The 24,319-nt window shown below is 37.3% G+C and overlaps 1 protein-coding gene across 1 annotated transcript in view; it reads left to right on the plus strand.

Annotated features, from left to right (window-relative positions):
- The window catches only part of LOC105480337 (SAC1 like phosphatidylinositide phosphatase), a 54,157-nt gene that overhangs the window by 5,765 nt on the left and 24,073 nt on the right, over window positions 1–24,319 (plus strand). The window contains exons 2-8 of the mRNA XM_071091553.1: window positions 6,244–6,341; window positions 8,042–8,116; window positions 9,675–9,802; window positions 12,656–12,805; window positions 16,309–16,368; window positions 17,213–17,246; window positions 22,506–22,607. Coding sequence (XP_070947654.1) covers window positions 6,244–6,341; window positions 8,042–8,116; window positions 9,675–9,802; window positions 12,656–12,805; window positions 16,309–16,368; window positions 17,213–17,246; window positions 22,506–22,607 — 647 coding nt within the window. The remainder of the gene's footprint in view (window positions 1–6,243; window positions 6,342–8,041; window positions 8,117–9,674; window positions 9,803–12,655; window positions 12,806–16,308; window positions 16,369–17,212; window positions 17,247–22,505; window positions 22,608–24,319) is intronic.

Below are 24,319 nucleotides of genomic sequence, written 5' to 3' on the forward strand. Positions count from 1 at the left end.
TGGATCACGAGGTCAGGAGTTCGAGACCATCCTGGCTAACACAGTGAAACCCCGTCTCTACTAAAAAATACGAAAAACTAGCCGGGCGAGGTGGCGGGCGCCTGTAGTCCCAGCTACTCGGGAGGCTGAGGCAGGAGAATGGCGTAAAAACCTGGGAGGCGGAGCTTGCAGTGAGCTGAGATCCGGCCACTGCACTCCAGCCTAGGCGACACAGCGAGACTCCGTCTCAAAAAAAAAAAAAAAGAAAACCTACTTTCAGTTATTTTGAGTATAGACCCGGAAGTGGAATTGTTGGGTCATACGGGAATTCTATTTTTAATTTTTAGTGGGTCACCATACTGTTTTCCCACGGTAACTGCACCGTTTTATGTTCCCACCCACAAAGCACCAGGATTCCAGTTTCTCCACATCCTAGCCAATACTTGTTATTTTCTATCCTGGATTTTCATTTTTCCTTCTAGATAATAGCCATTTTAATGGGTATGAGGTTGGTAAGTAGTAATATTTTTGAAGTGGGCCAGTTTTACTCATTGATTTGACAAGATTTTAAAGAGGTCAGATGTCTGAAATAAGATGTGAATGTTACATGGGAGATAATTGTTTTCAGACACTAGAAAATCACAATGCCAACACTGAAAGAAAATAAAAATATTTGATGTTAATATTATAATTAAACATACTGCTTTTCTTAAAATTTAACAGGACTAATTTTTTAAAAACACTCTTAAGAGCTGTTGAATCCCAGGTGTGACTATAAGATTAAATGCATTTGTATGAAGTGTAATACCCATACTGCCTTTGTTGAATTTAGCTTTTAGTCCTAATTCCACTTCTGGGATACTCAAAATAATTAAAAGTAAGGTCTCAGAGAGATTTGTATACCCCCATTCATAGCGGCATTATTCACAACAGTCAAAAAGGGGGAATCAACCTAAGTGTTGATTCATTCTTTTTTTTTTTAAATTTCAACACTTTTTGTAGAGATGAGATCTTGCTGTGTTGACCAGGTTGGTCTCAAACTCCTGACCTCAAGATCTTCCTGCTTTTGTTTTGCTTTTCTTTTCTTTTTCTTTCTTCCTTTTCTTTTTTTTTGAGACGGAGTCTCGCTCTGTCGCCCAGGCTGGAGTGCAGTGGCCGGATCTCAGCTCACTGCAAGCTCCGCCTCCCGGGTTTACGCCATTCTCCTGCCTCAGCCTCCCGAGTAGCTGGGACTACAGGCGCCCGCCACCTCGCCCGGCTACTTCTTGTATTTTTAGTAGAGACAGGGTTTCACCGTGTTAGCCAGGATGGTCTTGATCTCCTGACCTTGTGATCCGCCCGTCTCGGCCTCCCAAAGTGCTGGGATTACAGGCTTGAGCCACCACGCCCGGCCGATCATTGCTCCAATTCTTAAGCCTAGAGATACCACTTTCAGTGACAACCACTTTCAGTGACATTATCAGAATAGCCTGATGGCAGCATCAGCAACTTAGATTCCAACAGCATCTCCCAGAGAGAGAAGATCAAGCAAAGGCCTCAGGACTTTTGAGCGAGACATCTCTACCTTGATCCATAATTACTCTTATTTGTATACTTGGTTATAATACTTTTTTGGTGGGGGGGATGAAGTCTTGCTCTTGTCCCCCAGGCTGGAGTGCAGTGGCACGATCTCGGCTCACTGCAACCTCCGCCTCCTGGGTTCAAGCTATTCTCCTGCCTCAGCCTCCTGAGTAGCACGGATTACAGGCACCTGCCACCATGCCTGGCTAATTTTTATATTTTTAGTGGAGATGGGGTTTCACCATGTTGGCCAGGCTGGTCTTGAACTCCTAACCTCATGGAGTCTTGCTGTGTCACCAGGCTGGAGTGCAGTGGCGCGATCTTGGCTCACTGCAACCTCCACCTCCTGGGTTCAAGCAAGCGATTCCCCTGCCTCAACCTCCCAAGTAGCTGGAACTACAGGCGTGCGCCACCACACCCAGCTAATTCTTTTGTTTGTATTTTAGTAGAGACGAGGTTTCACCATGTTGGCCAGGATGGTCTCGATTTCCTGACCTTGTGATCCACCCGCCTCGGCCTCTGAAAGTGCTGGGATTAGAGGCATGAGTCTCCGTGCCTGGCCTATAATACATTTTTTAAAACTTATTTTTATTTCAATCTTAGGTATATGGTTTAAAAATAAGTAGTATACAAAGCTTATAATAACAGAGGCATCTACTTTTTTAAGCAACTTCTGGTATTTTACTCCATATCTATAAAAATGCTCATATTAGGCTGGACTGTGGTTTATGTAGCTGTTGTTCAAATTAAGCCTCATGGTATATTGTAATTATATTTCTTTATAAAAATGTTTTGTTTTTCCTAGAATTAAAAAATGCCTTGCTGCTTTTTATTTGCTTGACGTTTTTTTGAGATGGAGTCTCACTCTGTCGCCCAGGCTGGGGTGCGATGGCATGATCTTGGCTCACTGTCGCCTCTATCTCCCAGGTTCAAGCAATTCTCCTGCCTTAGCCTTAGTGGGGATTACAGGCGTGCGCCACCATGCCTGACTAATTTTTATATTTTTAGTAGAGACAGGGTTTCACCGTGTCGGCCAGGCTGGTCTCAAACCCCTCACCTCAAATGATCTGCCCACCTCCACCTCCTAAAGCGCCGGGATTACAGGCGTGAGCCACCACGCCTGGCCGAGAAAAACTTTTAATTGCTTACAATGGAGATAGTTTTTTTCTGTGTGTGCGTTTGACTTTTGTGCTCTTATAAACAGCTGATTTTATAATAAATACTTTATTGCTGACTGAAATGTGCCTATTAAGTTATACTTCCAAACTTGTATGTGGAAACAAGTGTGACTTTTCAGTTCATTGATTTTTGTCCAAATAATTTTCATTTTAAAGGTCTTACAGGTGAGGAGAGTTTAAATGCATTTATGTAAATACAGGTGGTCAGAGTGTAGGAAGGGTGAGCTATTGAGGGCAAGCAATATGCGTTTCTCTGTTGACTGTTTATTTAGATGCAAGCTTCGTGTTTTATGCCTAATATAAAAAAGTGGAGGAATATTATTTCTGAGCTTGGTGAATAATAATCTTTTTATGTTAAAAATAGCATTAGTTATTGAAGAGGTAACACACCCTTTATCTGGAGAAATAAATTATGGCAACTCTTTCCCCCACAATACAGCTGTGAACTTAAAAGACGTAGACTTCTGAGTATTATGAAGAAAATGTATATAATAAAGCCCATGGACTTTACTCTGTGGTCAAAACTGTCACTTTCCTGAGACCTTTTCTGAAACTTGTTAGTTTGTCCTAGATGTAAAAGTAAAGCAGCCAAATAGGAGCAGTGGTGATGGCTTTGTCAAGACACTAAAGACGACGGAAGTGTAAAAAAACAATATGAAAACTCAGTGGTGTGAAACAATTTAGTAAAATATTAATAATGCCTGTATTTCATGGAGTCCCCTCTTAGTGCTGAGCATATTATGTGAGTTCTATCATCCACCCTCACTTATCAGTTCTATCTCTTTTTATTGTATTTTACTTTTTTGAGGCAGAGTCTCACTCTGTTGCCCAGGCTGGAGTGTAGTGGTGCGATCTCGGCTCACTGCAACCTCTGCCTCCTCGGCTTAAGCGATTCTCATGCCTCAGCCTCCCCAGTAGCTGGGACTACAGGCATGCACCACCACGGCCAGCTAATTTTTGTATTTTTACTAGAGATGAGGTTTCACCATGTTGGCCAGGCTGGTCTCGAACTCCTGACCTTAAATGATCCACCTGCCTGGGCCTCCCAAAGTGGTGGGATTACAGATGTGAGCCACTGCGCCCAGCCTCTATCTCTTTTTAATGAAGAGAAGGCTGAGAATGGCAGCAAGGAATGAAATCCTTTCCTCAAATGAAATTTTAGATACCTTAGTGTTTGGGTCTCGAGGTGACAAAACTTTTAAAAAATTATTTTAAATGGAAAGTCTTTAAATTTATTAAACCAGGGTTTTCAAAACATTTAGGTTTTTGTTTTTTACTAACCAGGGTCAATTTTGAACACAACAGTGTATCTGTGCCAGCATACCAAAGGCTGATGTCTTCAAATCCTAGTAATACAGTATGGTGAAAAAAAAATTACAGCCTTTAGACTTTTACAAAACTAGTTTGAATCCCAATTCTGTGCCTACCATCAGTCAGTCCCCAAACAAACCACTAAAATTCCTGGCTCAGCTTTCCCTGGAATATATTCATCACCTGCCGCATAGCCCCTAGTGCTTGCTTGCGTAATGCTTAGCACGAGGTAGCCTTTTGGTAAATGTTAATGACTTACACTTGGAATGCAACTTGTGCTTCCATAAAACATCTTCTGTAGATATGGACTGAAATAGTGGATTTTTTAAAAAAGGCTTAAGACTAGATGTCTGGAAGTTCTTTATATTTCTTTGGTTTTAGGACCTCTCACTTTGTTTTCTTTTTATAGCTTTATTGAAGTTTAGTTGACATACATTAAACTACACACATGGAAAAGGAAAGTGTACAGTTTGATAAATTTTGACATTTTTACACCCATGAAACCATTGCCAGTATTACAATAGTGAACGTGTCCGTCACCCTGAGACGTTTCCTCATGCCTGTAATCCCTCGCTTTTCTCCCTTCCTGCACAAGTTAAACATATATGTGCCATATGATCCAGCTGTTCCACTTCTAGGGAGTTAAGAGAAATGAACATCTGCCTTAAGACTTTTATACAAGAATGTTCCTAGAACCTTTTCTTTATTCATAGTAACCCAAAACCAAAGTTACCAAATAGCCATCAACAAATGAATGGATCAACAAATTATGATGTATCTATACAATGGAATGCTATTCAGTAATAAAAGGAATGAACTGTTGTATTCAGGTTAAATTGAAGATTGCTGTATTTGAAGCAGATTTGCTTTCTTCATTGTACTGATTTTCCTTCACTTAGCATATCCCCCCCAATGAAGGAAACTAACCTAATATTTAGTTAGTTACAGATGAACCATAGAAGGTTGTAAGTTTTATTTGGATAATTAAGGATTGATTATTTTCAGAGAACTTACAGTAAAAAACAGTCAATAAGAGTTTGTTTTGCTACAGGACATTTTTCTATAATGCCAAATAGCTTATACACAATTGGTAAATAGAAAATGATGTCCATGATGGTTGTGTGGGTTTGAATGAGATTTTTCATAGGCAAGTGGGAGTAGAATTAAAAAGGAAAGGAAAAAACCCTCAGGTTGGCTGCTGCACAGATAGAACAGATAGAAATTCTTTTAAGTCTGGTTTGTGAACAATAAAGATTAGTTTCTGGAAAAAGAAATAGTTCTTGGACTCAGCCTGCCTCCTCAGCTTCTGAAAAGTTGTATCTTCTCCTGTGCCTACCTTAAAACAACAGTCTCAGTCAGTGGCTTGGAGTTCTACTTCAGTCTGCATCGTTTTAGTGCCTGCAAACTAAAACGCAGCTTTACTTTATTCTGTTAATATTTTGTATATCCTGAGTCAATCCCTCACCATGCTGAGTTGCTTGCCTGAACTATTTGTTTCTTGAGAAACCAACTGTTATTTTTGTTAGACTCTAATTACAAAGTTGCATAAATTTTAAGTAGTCTCTCTCAACCGTATTTCTACCTCCTTTATTTTTTATTTTGCAGAATGAGAAGTTTTTTTCAGGAACATATATATGGGTTTCTAAAAAAAACCCCACCTGAATGTTAATTTGTTTTTTAAAATTTCCTGGAAATATTTTATTTAAAATGCATTTCTTATTATTTTTAGCTAATACCTCTTGCTTACTACGCATCAAATGTTCAAAGTACTTACCAGAGATTAGCTCATTTAATTCACACATTACTGCGTGATGAATCTGGTATTATCGTTATTTTACAGAAAGGGAATAAGAGGATCAGAGAGAATGAGTAACTTGCCTGAGGTCAGACTACTGGTAGTCTGGTTCTGTAGGCTCTGTTCCTATTATGCTACATTGCCTTCTGTACCCTGTTGAATATAATAAACTAGATTTGATTATGATATTTTTTGTATACATTTAATTGATAGTTTCATAGAAAATCAAAACCTTGTCAGCATCAAATATACAAGTGAGAAGAATTGCAGTGAACTCATAAGGACGGCAAACTTAACAGCTTCATCCATTTAGAAGCTGGGAAAATGATGTCAAATTTATACTCTGTAATTGTTATAATAAGTAGTTTTTTAGAAGTCTTCGTTTCATTTGGTTTAGTTATGTTTTACATTTCTTCTTAGGCATATGACACCTGAAAAATTTTATGTGGAAGCTTGTGATGATGGAGCAGATGACGTACTTACCATTGACCGTGTGTCCACAGAGGTTACCCTTGCAGGTATTTTACAGCCAGATTTAGAAGTTTAGGGAGAAAGATTTCATACATAAATTACAATAGTTAAAAAACATCACTCAGAGGTGCGTCAGTGTGTGGATCTCTGAGTGCATTCTTACTAAAATTTTTATTCTTGCTACCTCATTTGAATGTAATGGTATACCCATTATTTTACATGAAAAGTAATGGTAAAAACCGCAATTACTTTTGCACCAGCCTGTAATTTTTGTGCATCAGTTTTATGCTATCTCCTTTTTTGTGAAAAGGAGAAATGATCTTGAAAATTTTAGGTAGCATTTTACTGTCTGTAAGGATTTAAAAACATAATATTTATTTATTTTTTCTCTTAGCTGTATTTTAACAGGATTGGCTTAGATAGCTAAGCTTCTTTCTAGCTGTAAGATTTAAGATATTTGAGAGTGAAAAAGTTGTTTCAGCTTTAAGAGTATGGAATTTTAACAGCTGCTTTTGTTTTTGTTTTGAAAACTTTCATGACTATGAGGAAATTTAATAAATGAAAAATAAAATATCCATCACTGACTAAAACTTGTAGGTGTTCTTAGGCAAATTATGTTTCTGAGTTTTATCTACCTATCCAGTTATACTTTGGTTTTGCTTTTCTGGGATGTGAAAAGCAAACTCTTTTTTTCACTTTTGTGGAACATCCTGACTTCTGAGTAGATAAATACAAAATAATTTTGGTGGCAAATTAATGTACCAAGTGATAACATATTTGGAATTTCATATTTTGTTTGTTGAAAGATTCTAATTCACCTCCAGAGTTCTATATTTATTTTTTTCTTAAAGTATAATATTTGAATAACCATAGAGTAGGCATTCAGTAAATAGCCTTTGAGTGGGTGAAGCAAAATATGAAAATATATTACGTGAGATAATGGGGTGTAAGAAAAGTATGGCTATAAAATTTCTGTTTTTTTGATTATGTGGTAATTCTGGTAGGTACTATATAAAGTTTGTCTTTGATCAAATGGAATTAGAGCTCTGTTTTAGTTTGATAATTTGACATTTCCTATTTGTCTGTTGCTTGGTGGCTTGGTATCTCTCAAGATTGCTGATTGGTTTTAACCAGTGTTAGTACACTTCTCCTAAAGTTTAAATTATACTAATCTTTATACTGCGTTGATACAACCTAGTGTCTTACAAGAGCTTTAATGTGGGTGTATTTTCCATTATTCTTGATCTTTCAGTAACATTTTATTTGTAGGTAGAGACTGCAGACCCATTTGAATAGACTGAAAAGCTAAAGGTCATGAATAGTTTGAATGTAAAGATGATGATTCCAAACAGTCATCAGTAAGACACATGATAAAATACTTCCACGCAAAGTCAGTGCTGATGAGGGACTGACTTGCTGACAGTTTCTTAGCCAGTTTCTTTTCACCATTGAAAAGACTTTCTTTTCACAAAAGAAAGACCGTGGCATTTCTAATGGGACTATTTTTTCTTCCATGAAAAAACCTAACATACATTCTAGGAGTTATCACAGTTTTATTGCTGTTACACTCCAGTTTACATAACTTACAGCTCTATCAGTAGTGCATTTAAGTTAAGAAATGTTACTTTTCTTAGAACAAATCATGCAAATTGATTTAGTCAGAGTAACTGTTGAAATCAAACTAAATTTCTGTTTGTGTTGGTGAGCTTTTTGTATGTGATTTTTCTTTCTTTCGTTTCTTTTAAAGTCAAGAAAGATGTTCCTCCTTCAGCTGTCACAAGACCGATATTTGGTATACTGGGCACAATCCATCTGGTGGCAGGTAAGAGAAAATAAGTTAAGATGGACACAGAAGGTAATTAAACAAGGTAGTTAAATTGATAATATTAGAGTGAGTATACGATGAAGTAATACTTTGTATCATGCTTTAAGCAGTAAATCTCTTGGTTAAGTTTTTGTCATTAATTTTTAAAAGAAATACTCCCCAAATGGTAAAATTTATCAGCATGAGGTTCTGGTATTTAAAAAAAGTTTTGTATTTCGTTGTGTTTCAGTTAGAGTTGAAATCCTTAACTAGATTGTTTTTGCAAATGGGGTATGTAAAAACTTTTTTTTTTTTTTAAGATGGAGTTTTACTCTTGTCGCCCAGGCTGGAGTGCAGTGGCACAATCTCGGCTCGCTGCAACCTCCATCTCCCGGGTTCAAGCAATTCCCCTGCCTCAGCCTCTTTAGTAGTTGGGATTACAGATGCCTGCCACCACACCCAGCTGATTTTTTGTATTTTTAGTAGAGACGGTGTTCCAGCATGTTGGTCAGGCTGGTCTTGAACTCCTGACCTCAGGTTGATCCACCCGCCTCGACCTCCCAAAGTGCTGGGATTACAGGCGTGAGCCACCATGCCCAGCCTGTAAATAAAATTTTTAATGCATCAGTGTACCAGGGTATTCTACACCTTCAGTCCTGTACTAATAGGACATAGTGTATGTTAGCAAATGTTACTTGGTTCTAAATTGTTAAGAGGGTGATTTTTGTTTAGATTTAATTTCATTGAGCTTGTTTGAAGTTCCTGTTGTTTCAGGCACCATGCTAGATGCTGAGTTATAAAGGATGAAAGTCCATTTTGCCCTGCAGTTCACAGTCTAGTGAGAGAGGCGTGTAAGTAGTAAACTACTGCAGTACAGTGTGACAAGTTCCAGGAGAGACATGTACATGGGAAAACTTTCAGAGAGGGCACTTGTGGGTAGAGTGTTGAACAGACCTGAAGAATTAATTCAGTAGGAAAGGGTTACTGTGTTTTATATATTTGTGGGGTGAGGAGGTGGCAAGGTCAGGATTGGTGTATTGTGCATGATGTTGTGATGACTCCTTGATTCCTGACCACTCATCCTTGTAATATTGCAGCAGCCAGTTAGGTATACTGCCCCAGCACATTTCTCTACCATTTAGAGTGACATGAAGGACATAGGAGTGGTGTGGAAGGGACATTGCCCTTTAGTGTCAGATCTTGTGACCTGATGCTTTGAGCTGCCTGCTAGGAAATGATTAGCAGAGGCCTGTATCCCTTGGGGTTGATGAAAGAGAGAAAAAGAAGTATTTTCTGTCTCTACTTTCTGTTTACTAAGACAAATCCTTTGTTTATGAAAAGCTTTTGCTTTTATCTTTTTTGAGAAAAACGTGACCTTTCAGTAAGAATTGTTCTAAATAATATGCTGGCCTTTCTATTCATAAATTGTAAGGTTGCTTTAAAAATGGGCCTTTTATCTGAGTGGCACAATATAGTCTCATTCTACTAGCCTTTAAAGTTAAATAATAAGGACTCCTATTTCTACCTTTATAGTTACTGTTTTTATAATTATGTGTGTTTGGCTTGCTTTTTGCAGGTAATTATCTTATAGTCATTACCAAAAAGACAAAAGTAGGTGAATTTTTCAATCATGTAATCTGGAAAGCAACAGATTTTGATGTCCTTTCTTATAAGAAGACAATGTTGCACTTAACTGATATTCAGGTAAGAACTGGAAATTGTTACTAATTGCAGAGCCCAAAGAAGTAGCATGGGCTGGGTAGAGGAGGGTGAGGGTGTTGTGGAATAGATGCTGTAATTATTTTAACAACCTATAGAGTAAGGTCACTCTACCTACTTTTCTACCTAGGCATAATAAATATTTTTTAAATCATTTGTTGCTCTTGTTTGTTTGTTTGTTTTTTTAAGATTCTTTTTTTTTTTTTTTTTTTGAGACAGAGTCTTGCTCTGTAGCCTAGGCTGGAGTGCAGGGTGGCGCAATCTCGGCTCACTGCAAGCTCTGCCTCCTGGGTTCACGCCATTCTCCTGCCTCAGCCTCCCGAGTAGCTGGGACTACAGGCGCCCGCCACCACACCCGACTAATTTTTGTGTTTTTAGTAGAGATGGGGTTTCACCTTGTTAGCCAGGATGGTCTTGATCACCTGACCTCGTGATCCGCCTGCCTCGGCTTCCCAAAGTACTGGGATTACAGGCGTGAGCCACCGTGCCCGGCTGATTCAATTCTTAAATTGTGAAATGTCATATGGAGAGAAAAGGGAAAATAGAAATGCACATGTACTCAACACCAGATTTAACTTCATATCCTCTTTGTAAAGAAATAAATTACAAATACCTTTGAAGTTCTACTCCTCTTAACTCATTCTCTTCTTTCCCAGAGAGGTTTTCTCTATTTTTACCACATGTGAATGTAAGTGTGTATGTGTGTTTATGAAATGTGTATATATTCTTTCAGGCAATTTTCCTTTTGCACTATTCCTATATGCACAGATTTCAGTAACCATGGTTTAGTTAACACCAATCCCCAAGCAACATGGCTTAAATTTCAGTTACTACAGTTTATTAACTGAAGAATTAACCCACCAAAGATGAAGGTGCAAAAGACAAAAAACAACAACTCTGGAAGAGAAATTGAAATTGAACATAAATGGAGCATAGAAGAAGTAGCTGACCGTGGGAATACTGACACTATCACCATTCAAGGGACTGTAGGTATGCAGCCAGAGGTTCTAGTGCAGGCGAACTGACCGACGTTAATGATGGAGTGGCTGTGACGAAAAGGATGACAGTATCTCGGAGGAAGTGACGCCTGCAACAGACTTCCCATTAAAGGAAACCTTGGAGATATTTCCCAATGTTGAAAGTGCAAAGGATAAAATGTCAGAAGTTGGTTTAGACTTAGGAAGGTGTGTGGCAGTTCACCAGGGATAGAAGAGATATTCTGTATCTTAATTTATATGACAAGAAGAAGGCAAGCACTGTTGAAGTCTCTTGATAAGTTTTTGTACAAAGAAATAAAATATTTTTTATTCTCGGTGTTTCTAATGTTTTACAGTGTGCTAAATAAATATTTTACAATTTATTCATTTCTTTATACTTATAATAATTTGCTATATATATAACTTACAAGTTAATGTCTACAACTTATAACTATATAAGTAAATATAACTTACAATAGAGTTTTTAATGTTTTGACAAAAAAATTTTTAAAGGTCATGAAACAATCATAGTTTTTACAGTTGACTGTTAAGATAGCTTAAGATTATTAAGATTAAAATCACATGGTAATTTTTACAGTCCCACTTTACAAAGTAAAGACTGCCTGTATTCATGTTTAAACGATCTGTTTTTGCTCATGAATGGCATTGCCCTGTTCTGATTCTTTGACTCTTACTTTTTAAAGTCAACATTGTTTAGAGATATATACCTATTGAGAGTGATTGTTTTCTTAATGTAATTTTAGTTATGTGTTTGCTATTTAAAAATTTTACGTTATATTTTTACACACAATTTATAAGAATGTTTCTAGAAGAAAATGTATTAAAACATATAACTTAGGATAAATATTTTAAAAAATTATAGCGCTGCCTAAGTAAAACTACAAGATATGCTTTTTATACTTTAGAATTTTTTTATTTTATATATATATATATTGAGAAAGATATATCAATATATTCATTCTCTACTAGGCATATTTTAAAACAATAAAAATGGCGGTATTTATTTAATAGACCAGTCATATTTACTTAGACAGTTTCTTCTTGATTGTTATTCTTTGTTGTCAAGCTCTGTAGCTAATTTTGAAAACATGTCTGAGCACAAATAAAAAATTTTGTATATGTAGATTTGTAACATGTAGATTAACAAGTTAATCATTTAGTAATGGTTAAACGTTACTAAACAGTAACAGTTGCTTTTTAAAACAAGGATAAAACCAAATGTCAATCTTGGTATTCATTGGGAAAGCTAGTTAAAATGGTTTTCCAAGAATAAAGATAAATATTGCTTTTACTGGACTTTTTAATCTTTGTTTTAAAGAAAAAGAATTCCATTTTACTTCTCATCCATCCCAAACCAGGGAACGTTTCTTGAGAATGAGGATTATGTTAGTATCTTGTTATTTGCGTTATTGGGCCCCTCATAAATGTATGTGTTTTATTTGTCAAATGAAGATAGCTATGCTAACTTAGCAGGGCTGTTGTGAAGATTAAAGAGAGTCTTAGGAAAATAACTGGCACACAGTAGATCATAACCAAAGGTGATGTTTTGTTAAAACCACTCTTCTGCCCTTTAGAATAAAGTTTGTAAAGGATACAAAGGGGAGAAGTCCTACCTAATCAAGTTCTCTAATAGTACCCTACAGTGTTTACTGAGTATCTTCTGTATGTCAGGAACTGTCCTACGTCCCAGGGAAATGGCGAGCATCCCCCTTACTGGCTCAGTCCTTGTGCCAGTAGTCTTTAATGAGACTGGACTTAACAGGATTTAATTTGTATTCTTTTCTCATGCTGACAGATTCCTTTTCAAGTATGAGCTGTACTGATTTTTCTTTGTTTACAGTTACAAGATAATAAAACCTTCCTAGCGATGCTAAACCATGTCTTGAATGTGGATGGATTTTACTTTTCAACAACATATGATTTGACCCATACTTTGCAGCGGCTATCCAACACTAGTCCAGAATTCCAAGAAATGAGTCTTTTGGAAAGGGTAAGCTTGATCTTCAGTTATTTTTATTTTTAGTATTTTAAAAACAGACGTGTCTCTGTTTCATGCATAAAAATTTATATTGATTTTTCTCAGTCCTGGCTATATGTTAGAAACGTGTATGAGGCTTTGAAAATATACCCTATTTTAAATATACATCACAATCCCAGCGTGAGAGTCCTTGAATCTGTGTATGGATACAGCCAGAATTGAGAACCACTGGTGTAGATATTCAGAAATCTTTGTATAAACACACAAGTAAGTTATTAGAGGAAAATCTTTCAGAATTTGTATTTTGCATAACTATTACAAGGCTACCAAGTGCTAACTCTCACATGTAAAATCTTCAAACTAGCATTGCATTCATTTGTAATTTCTTAACTCTCAACTCTGTTCGGTAGTGCAGCAGTTACATTAGCAGTGTAATTAGGCTTATAAAATTCATATGCTAATAGTTGATACTTCTGTAGTGATGGTTATTTATAATTTTTATAACTAAAAATGTAACAAAAGTCACTAAGAATTTGGAAAATGTCCTTTTAAAGTTTTTTTTTATTTTGCTTTTTTTTTTTTCTTTGAGACAGAGTCTCACTCTGTCACCTAGGCTGGAGTGCAGTGGTGCGATCTCAGCTCACTACAACCTCTGCCTCCTGGGTTCAAGTGATTCTTGTGTCTCAGCCTCATAAGTAGCTGGAATTACAGGCGTGTGCTAACACGCTTGGATAATTTTTAGGATTTTTAATAGAGATGGGATTTCGCCATGTTGCCCAGGCTGGTCTCGAACTCCTGGCCGCAAGTGATTCACCCACCTCATCCTCCCAAAGTGCTGGGATTACAGGGGTGAGCCACCGTGCCTGCCCAATCTGCTTTTTTTTTTTTTAAATATACAGTGAATGTATCTTTAAAATTAGGTTTCAGATGATCTCAACTTAAAGTTTCTTTTGTTCAGGAACCTGGATAATTGCTGCCTTAATTTTTTTGACACACCTTAGATGTGTTTAATGAGAAGACAGAATTTAAAAGGTCCTTCTATGTTACCTATTAGGTTGGACAATGTGAAGTTGTCAGTAACTGCCCATTTTTAATCAATAAAAATGGTTATTATAGTTCAACCTAAATTAATATTTTAGTTGACTGGCTTTTTTGGGTAAGATTTTACACTCTAATTTAGTAAAATTGTATGTAGCCTTAGATGGAAGTTTAGATGCAGGCTAAGCATTCAAGAAACTTGGCTTTTAACTACAAAGAGACTTGCTTTTAAAAGCAGTTGCTACATTCTCCATTTGTTTGTGAAACATCTCTACAACATCAGCCATGTACCAGGCACTATACTAGCCCCTGGGGACCCAGAATGAAGCTGTGGACCCTGTCTTGTGGGAGCCTACAGACCGCCAGGGAAGTGGTAGTCAAAGAATGGTTGCTATAATGGAGATATGTACCAAAGTGAAGTGGGATCCTGAAGGAATGAGGGTCTTTGCCTGGGGTTGTCAGGGACAACTGTATAAAGAAAGGTATCTACAGAGGACAGTAACTTTACACAGAAAGATAACTTTTGAGCTGAGACTTGAAGATTTGTTGGTCAGGTGACAGTGGGCCAGGGAGGGTTCCACGCAGAGGTGGTGGCAGAGGCTAAGCTGAAGCAAAAGCCATCTCATCTGTTGGATGAGTTGGGAATATTTTGTCAGCTAATCAGAAAGTCAGCCAAGTGTGGTGGTTCATGCCTGTAATCCCAACACTTTAGACAGCTGAGGCAGAAGGATAGTTTGAGTCCAGGAGTTCAGGACCAATCTGGGCAACATAGGGAGACCACATCTCTACAAAAAATTTAAAAATTAAACAGGTGTGGCGGCACACACCTGTAATCCCTGCTACTCAGGAGGCTGAGGTGGGAGGATCGCTTGAGATAGAGGCCGCAGTGAGCTGTCATCACACCACTGCACTTCAGCCAAGGCAACAGCGAGACTGTCTAAAAAAAAAAAGTTAATGTTTTTTTAACTTGGGAATCATAAAAGTGATAAATGGAACATATATACCCTAAATATTTTAACTTAAAACACAAAGTTTTACATTGGTCAATGTTTTTATGTACAGCCGTAGGATTTTCTTTGTTTTTGGTTCCTTTATTCTGAATTGTCTTCCCTGTGTAAATTACATCCGTAAGGCTTTCTCATTTGGGCCACTTTAAAGACTTTGACACTTACAGAGAAATCTGTGTGCAGAATCCTGTACATTTTTACTATGTTCTTTTATATATTTTTAGTTGCCACTCCCACTCTGAATTCAGCAGCAGTTTTGTTTTAGCAACTTGCCTCTTACCAAGTTATATTCCAAATCATTTAACTTTATAGAAACAGCAGTCTGTTTTTAGTCTTATTTTATTGGTTTATAAAATATTTAGTTAAACTATGTAATGAAATAATAAGTATGACCGGCACAGACCACTCGGGAACACACATTTGAATCTCAGGAAGTGTGATTCAGCTGGTTGTGGCCAAGTGCAAAAGCCATTCCCTGTGACTTTTAGAGTTGGGGGTGTGGGTGGTTCATTTGGTATGCTTCATAAATAGAATTGATTAATCTACTGAGTAGAGTCAATTATTTTGTTTGTTTTTTATTTTTTGAGACAAGAGTCTTGCTGTGTCACCTAGCCTGGAGTGCAGTGATACAATTTTGGCTCATTGCAGCCTCCACCTCCCAGGTTCAAGTGATTCTTGTGCCTTAACCTCCCCAAGTAACTGGGACTACAGACATGTGCCAACACATCTGACTAATTTTTGTATTTTTAGTAGAGAAAGGGTTTTACCATGTTGGCTAGGCCGGTCTTGAACTCCTAAGTCTCAAGTGATTCACCTGCCTTGGCCTCTCAGAGTGCTGGGATTACAGGCATGAGCCACCACGCCTGTCCCTAAGTAGGGTCCATTAAATATAGATTGTTGAGGGAGCTTCTTCTGTATTTATGAAAGTCAGAGTGGCCAGAGATGAGATCAGAGAGTTAATTAGGGACTGCCAGATCCTAGGACTGATTAGGTCATTCAGAGATTTGGTTCTTTAGATGACAGAGTCGTTGAAGAATTTTGAGCAGATAGGAGACAGGACATGTTAGAGAACTCCTGCTGGCAGTATTGTGGAAAAATGGGTGGGGAGGACTAATGCCTAAACTGGAGGCAAGGGAAGCTGTGTTAGTAGTTAGGCTGGAGTCAAATGTTGGTCAAGGATGGTGGAAGTAGAAATGTAAAAAAGATGGATTTTGAAGATTTAGTACTTGAAAATTAAATGTAAGGGAAAGAAATACCCTAAGACTCCTCCCAAGTTTCTGTCTGGCCTGAGACAATGAGACAGGAATGTACACAGGAGGTACAGATTTGAGGGGGAGATGTATTTTGTTTGAGACCTGTCAAAGAAACCTGCTTCTACCATCAGACAGAGACATTGATTGGTGTCGTTTTCTTTCTGTAGAAAGTAAGCTTGGCAGGAGATATTTTATTAAATTTTAAAACTTCTCTCAGGCAGATCAGCGGTTTGTATGGAATGGTCATCTTCTAAGAGAACTTTCTGCACAGCCAGAGGTAATGTACACTAAATAAAATCTGCTTAATTGTTGCAGTCCAAGCTTTAATTCAATGCATGTTATAAAGTGACTTCCTAATCACCAAGAATTTTGAGAAACAATTCTAATTTAACTTTATAACTTACAAACTTGGATCAGGTCTACCCTGGCACATCATTCTAGGTTGAAGAAGCCTAATTATTTTACTCTGATCTTCTATAGAAGCCTTAAGTAAAAATACATTGCTTTGTCTAAGAGAGATACAGTGGGTCTTGGTACATGGATAATGAAGAAATGAGGGGCCAGAGCCAGGTTCCCTGGCCAAGGGGAGAGCTTTGTTTTTGTCTTCCTTTGGGGATGAGACTCCCTTCAGTCACCCAGGAGAGACATGCACAGGCACCATCTTCTTCTGTCCTTTGTCTGCACATACGAGGTGTAAACAGGGAGGCCCAGCTAGGGAAACATGATATATTACTGAATCTAGGTAAATAGATGTGTCTAATTACTTTATTTCTTGTCATTTGCTATGCTTTTTTTGGAAAAGTAGTTTGAGCTGCAAACAATTAGCATGGGATATCTTTTCCCTGGAGGAGTGAAGTTGTTGTAGGCAAAGACTGAAAAGGAGGTAAACATTCTGTAACTTCATGTAGCTTTGTTAGTATTCCAAAATCTGTGAATATTCAAGCTCAAATGATTGTAATGCATACTTAATGTTACATTAGAGAAATTTTTTAAAAATTATATTACCCGTAAGTTTACTACCTTGTTATGTTTGTATATTACCTCCCCGTGTGTACATATTTTTATATAATACTTATTTATTTTTAAAGTGTATTTGTTCTAAATATGTATTTTCATTTCAGGTTCATCGGTTTGCCCTTCCAGTGTTACATGGCTGTATCCTTACATGATATTACTCTTTAGTTTCTAGATGCCTTTATTTAAATTTTATTATAAGGCAGATTTAGAGATAGTCTCAAATACTTCATAAGGAGAGTATTTCAGAATTAATAGAACTTGCTGTTGATAAGAAAATCAAACTCATTGCCATGTTGGTTTTTTTGTTTAGAATGAACTTTTCAGACTATACGACTCTCTCTGTGTTCAAGAGTTCTGGGGCTGGTTGTTTAAAGAGAAGGAATATATATACTGTATTTTGCCTTTATTTGATGTTATCTTTTATCAGTAAATTACACATAAGTAGTTTGGACCTGGCTGTTGAAAACTTTCCTTAGTACATAATTTGAAAAGTTAGACTTAGGCCGGGCATGGTGGCTTGCACCTCTGGTCCCAGTTACTCAGGAGGCTGAGGTGGGAGGATGACTGGAGTCCAGGAGTTTGAGGCTGCAGTGAGCTATGATGGCACCACTGCACTCCAGCCCAGGTGACAGGGTCAAAAAAAGTGTAAGTCAGACACTAGTGTGGGTAACAACTTGGAGAGGAGAATTACCTTTAAAAATTTTATTTGTCATTTGAAATAGTGACAGATAAATTAAAATAGGTAGAGTACAAAGAATATTGCCTAGGGGTAAAATCAGAGTACAGATACAAAATGAGTATTGATTATCTAATGGTAGGTTCATATTAAAAACAAATCTGTATCATAGACATCATAATAAAAATAAAGCAGCCAAGTGCGCTGGCTCTTAAAGGATAGATAAGCACAGTATATGCCGATGAGTGCCTATCCAGTTATGTGCCACATACTGACATTTCAGTCAGCAACAGACCACGTATATGGTAGTGGTCCTACAAGATTATAATACCATATTTTTACTGTATCTTTTCTATGTTTAGATATGTTGAGATACACAAATACCATTGTGTTAACAACTGCCTACAGTATTTAGTACAGTAACATGCTATACAGGTTTGTAGCTAAGGAGCGATGGGCTATATACCATGTAGCCTAGGTGTGCAGTAGGCTGTGCCATCTGGATTTGTGTAAGTACCCTCTATAATGTATAGGATTGTCTGACGATGCATTTCTCAGAATGTACCCCTATTAAGTGATACATGACTGTAATCAGGATTGTGCCCTGCAGAAAATGGTGATGACATCTTTCTATCAAGCACATGTAAGAAGCTTATCAGTACAAGTCTATTATTTATTTATTCATTATGTTAATATAATTTCACTAAACTTACGCTTGTTATACTTAAAACCCAAAAAGTTATGGAGGAAACATGTTCCACAGTTACAGGGGAATAAAAATTAGAAAATTTTGGGATAAAACCTCATTTATTTTTGCTTCCCCAAACCCCCACCCCGAGCTTTCCATGTTCTCCTAAGGACGAAATAAGAATAAATGTGTTTATTCGGCTGGACGCGGTGGCTCATGCCTGTAATCCCAGCTACTTGGGAGGCTGAGGCAGGAGTATCACTTGAACCCAGGAGGCAGAGATTGCAGTGAGCCGAGATCTCACCACTGCACTCCAGCCTGGGCAACAGAGCAAGACTCTGTCTCGCAAAAAAAAAAAAAAAAAAGTGTTTATTCTTATTTAATGCCTTAAATGATACGGGCCAACTATGGTGTTTTTTGTTTTTTCAAAATGAGATTGTGAATGGACAAACAATATTAAGTGAGATTATAGAACCTTTTTTTCTAGGCAATTTTAGAAACAGCTTACCCATTTGCCTTTAAATTGAAAGCTTTAAATGAGCTTTTCTTTAGTGTGGTTTGTTGACTAGAAGTAAACTCATATGTTTCACACACATACAGAGACATTAATAAGTAAAATGACCCCAAGACAGGAACATGACTGGAATAGAGAGTGGACAGAGAGAGGCGGGAGCTGTGTTCAGAGAATTAGCTCAGCCCAAATGACTCAGGGCCTTATAAGCCATGGGAAGAACTGTAGCTTTTACTTTAAATGTAGTGGGGCCAGGCATAGTGGCTCATGTCCGTAATCTCGGTGCCTTGGGAGGCTGAAGCATTCAAGACCAGCCTGGAGAACATAGTGAGACCCTGTCTCTACAAAAAAGTTTTTAAAATTAGGCATGGTGGCATGTGCCTGTAGTCCCACCTGCTCAGGAGGTTGATTCAGGAGGATCGCTTGACCCCATTTTGAAGCTGCAGTGATCTATGATCACACCACTGTACTCTAGCCTGGGTGACAGAGGAAGACCTCTACTCAAAAGATTTTTGAGAAGGGGAAAATTGGTGAAGGTGCATGCTAGAGTGATGTCCAAGAATGTGTGAGGTGGGTGGGGTCAGCGCACAGGTAGAGGGCCTGGTGTGGACTGCTCACCTCCCACTGTAGAAGGGAAGCAGATTGGATGTGGATGCTGGTGGGTGTGTAAACGTGATCGGGGCCTGTGGAGGGCTTTTATTTTTACAGCGCCATATAAAGTGACATAATGGGCTGTGAGTGGGATGAGGGAGAAATATTGCAGGTTGAAGGGAGTATGTGAAATGGCCATCCTGGAGAGAAGGCGTGGATGTTCCCGGGAGTAACTCACTGATGAAAGGCTGGAAGTAAATATACTCACATTTTAAAAGTTAATGCTGATGGGATTCAGTTTTTATTTTACTCTTGTTCCTTTCATGCTTTCTGAATTCTCTAAAGTGTATATGTTTTTGTCTTACAATCAGAGGAACATGATTCATAAAGCAGTCAGTCATATTCTCTGCTGGATTTTAAGAGCAGGCTTATCTGCCCTGCTCGTCTTTGTGCCCTGGCTCAAAATAGATAATCTGGGTGAGTAAGGGAGCAGATACTACCTTGGAGTCTTCTCTAGTGCTATGGGCTTCAAAGGAAAGTGAATTGGGAGCTCAAGAGGAGCCCTTATCAAGTCTAATGATACCAGGTAATAGAGATGAGTCGTTAGCAACTCAACTCATTGCTGATGTCATTAGGTACCATTTTGAAAATCATTTGGTGTTCTTTTGTGAATTTGCTGGCACTTCTCCAGTGCCTACCCAATACATTCGTACCAGGAGGTCTTTCCAGAATGTTCACATTACCATGTTAGAGCAATACCATGAACATCACAAGGGCTTGAAGTTTATAAATAGTGTAGTTTCATTTTTACAAAAAAGCAAGCTGTGTGTTTCTAAGTCGTGGTTGCATGTGATGAAACTAAAAAGATAGGAGAATGGTCTCCATAAACCTGAGAATAGTTACTTCTAGGTGAGAACACAATTGGATAGAATAGGGAAGGAGCAGATAAATAGATTCACGGTTTTGGTACTGTTTTGAAGTTGGATGGTAGGTTCACAAATATTTTGTTATGCTGTTATGCTTTATAATGGATGCATCAAATTATATTAAGAAAAAGTATTACATGTAGAAAATGCCATAACCAAACCTCAACAAATGTGGAAGGAGAAAAAGTAAGGCCAATGAAACAATAAAACCTTTCTGTCATACCCCCCTGCTCCGCTAGCCACAGTGTGGCCAACATTAAAAAGCAGACAATAAATTAGCCAGACATAGTGGCATGTGCCTGTAGTCCCAGCTACCTGGGAGGCCAAGGCGGGAGGATGGTTTGGGCCCAGGAGTTTGAGGCTGCAGTGAGCTTTGATGGTGCCACTGCACTCCAGCCTGGGTAGCACAGCAAGAGCCTCTCTCTCAAGTAAATAAATGCATAAATAATTTTTTTTTAAAAAAGCAGACAATATCAAATGTTGGTAAAGGTGAGAAGCCAAAGTAATTCTTGAAACAATATGGAATTTCCTAATAAGATCAGATGAGGAATATACTCTGTAACCCAGCAGTACTGCTCCTTAGAGCCACTTCTGCTTGTTCTGTACAGAGATGTTTATTGCAACACTGTTTATAATAGTAAAACTGGAAACACCTGGCATGTCCATGGACAGTAGAATGGATAAGTAACTGTAATCTAGTCATGTAGTAGAATATTATACAGCCATAGCAGCAGCAAATGAACCTCCTGACTATAATGAGCAAATAAGGAGAACTGAAAGAATACATACAGGGTAATTCCTGTTACGTTTAAAAAAAAAAAAAAATGCCAAAAGCTGTGCAGACTAAACAGGAAGTTGTTTAGTGGCAAAACTAGAAAGACAAGGGAATGATGAGCTGAGTGGATGGTAGTTACTTCTTAGAGAGCAGTAAGGGAGCCACACAGAAAGGTGCTTCAGAGATGCTAGTGGGTACAAAGGGGTGTGTGTATGTGTAATTTTTAAAATTATGATCAAATATATTTAATAAACAATTTGCCTTTTTGATCATTTTTAGATGTGTAATTCAGTGAGTGGCATTAATTTCATTCACAGTGTTGTGCAACCAGCATCCTGTTTCCATCACTCCAGTAAGAAATTCTTACCCATTTAATATCAACTCCCCATACTAAATGGGTATTTAACTATGGTAAATAGTTGCATACATTATATTTTACTGTTTATTATATTTCATAATAAAAACATTTAAGAGGTATGCCAATTCCAAAAGCTTTTGCAACCCTTTACTCTGGGAATGAAGTACAGAGATCAGCCTTTAGAATTTCTAGGTATATGATTGTTTGTATTACTGAATGGTGTAGGAAGTGTCCTATAGCATATACTCTTATTAGTAGTTAAGGGAAATAACTTTATATAAAGAAGGGGGAGATACAGTCTTTCATATTGAGATTCACCTTTTCTATTTTGAGGATAAGGTAGAGTCAGAATTTGCATTTCTAGGTAACTTTTGTTTAATTCACTTTAATCTGTGAATCTTCATATGCTTACCAGCTGTTATGGCTAATTTATAATTATGTGTCATGCATTTCATTTTTTTTTTCCCTTAACTGCAGAAGCCTAGCCTTCCCTCCCCCGCTTTTTTGTTTCTTATTTGAAAGTTAATCTATTTTAAATTTATGTTTTCCATTCAGAGTAGATTTTTCAGTGATGTGGTTTATACTTAATTCTTTAGAAAGTGATTGAGGATATCAGGAAAAGGGAAGCATATCATTAAATAAAAACACCATAGTGAACTTCTTAAATATATTGCGTTCATGTCACAGGGTTATTAACTTGACAGAGCTTCACAGTTGATTATAGTACTGAGGGCTTGTGAATATTCAGGAAGATTTGTATACTCTGTCATTTTTTCTCTTAAAGACCATTATTAGGGTAGATGCATTCAAACAATCTAGAAACAGTGCTTATGATTTCTATTATATGTTGTATTTTTCTTAATGTAGTTAAGTTATTACCATGCATTCATGTTCTATTAATGGAAAATACTTTGATTGGATTCTCATCTCGAGGAGGAGCTGTTTCAGAGCTGGTGTGCGCTATTATGTAAGAGGTGAGATTAATTTTGTCAGCATGGATCATATCTGTAATTAATATTTTGTCTTACGGTGACACGAATGTAACCTTTTATATTTTATTTGTTTTCATTATCATTTGATAGCCTTGCTAAGTATTTATCTCCTACTTCATTATAATAATTAGGTAGGTCTTCCATGCTTCAGCTACTGTTATTACATTGCAAATGTTAATGTTATACTTGTAGGCTGCTGCTTATTGCTTGAAGAGGAACTGATCATGTTGTTTGCTGGATGTCTGAAAGCACAGCTGAACTCTGTAGTTTTCAGTAACCTAACTTAGAAAGTATTTTCTTGTATTGCTTTTAGGTTTTTTTGCATGCATGAAGCTAGTCATTTGCTTTATGCCTTCAACTTTGTGAACATTTACATTTTGAGCATTTATTTTCCAGACTTTGTACTAGCAACATGCTTATTTCGCTGAACTAAACTTTAAAAATCTATATTAAAGCTTACTGTCATTATGAAAAGGAGTTTCTCCAATCTTTCTATTTTTTTTTAACCAGAATATATCAGCATATTTTATGGCCGTAAGCCATTAAATAAATTGTAGCTTGGGGCCAGAAAGTTGTAGAGATTATTTGCTTAATATCTCTCGTAGCAGAGGAAGAATAACATTGAGTGTGTGACCTGGCCAAGATCACAAACCAAATTAGAGATAGCAGCTCTCTTGTAACTAGATTTTCTTGGATGGAAACAGTTTTTGATTAAATTTTTTGAACAGGTAGTGCATTTACATATTTCAAATATCAAAAAGTATTTTTTTAATGCGATGAAAAATATCTCCCATTTCTGACCTCATCTGCTCGGTTCTTACCCCCTTACCAGCTAATCAGATGTTAGTTTCTTGTTTATCCTTCCGGATAATTTTTATGCTAATACAGGTATGTGCCCTTCTCTTCCTCCTTTTTTTAGACAGTGATAATATTCTATGCATATTTTTCTGTACCTTGGTTCCTTTTTTTCTTAATATGTCTTGCAAATCTTTTCGTAAAGATCCTTCTTTCATACACAGAAACACACATACTGTCTCTCACTCTGACTCTCACTTTTAAAAATAACTGGATGTTGCTCCTTAGTGGGAATTACGAAAGGAAACAAGGATAGCCTGTGCCTCTGACAAGTAATCTCATAAAGTATTGAGGAGTCATGTCATTGCTGATTTGGCTGTATAATTTTGGCTGCTTCTGGTGATATGGTAACAAAAACAGTGATACTTTGCATATACCTCCGAATGTTATATGTGAGAAATATGTGAGACAGAAAGGATGTTAGGAAATACTTGGCACAGTTAAAAATCCATTGATTTCTTTCCGATAATTTGGTAATTTGGGTCAGGGACTAGCTTGAAAGTTGCATTTGCTTAGCAAGCTTTTCATTGTAAAAATAGATTATGTAAATACATTTTTAAAGGAATGCTTCAAATATTTGAAAGAACTAAACAGCATCAAGAATCCACTTTGCTTTTTGAACTAGGTTTTGTGAGCCATATTTATGGAATTACCGAGGATCACATACAGTTTTTGTGTTTTCATTTTCATAATTAAAATCAGTATAAGCATCTGCTGGAGACCATTTGCATTGTTATAACAAAATATTTTAAAATGGCCTATATTCACCAGGTGTGGTGGCTCACGCCTGTAATTTCAGCACTTTGGGAGGGCGAGGCGGGCGGATCACCTGAGGTTGG

The sequence above is a fragment of the Macaca nemestrina genome, chromosome 2 (genome assembly GCF_043159975.1).
Source record: "Macaca nemestrina isolate mMacNem1 chromosome 2, mMacNem.hap1, whole genome shotgun sequence".
NCBI classification, from domain to species: Eukaryota; Metazoa; Chordata; class Mammalia; order Primates; family Cercopithecidae; genus Macaca; species Macaca nemestrina.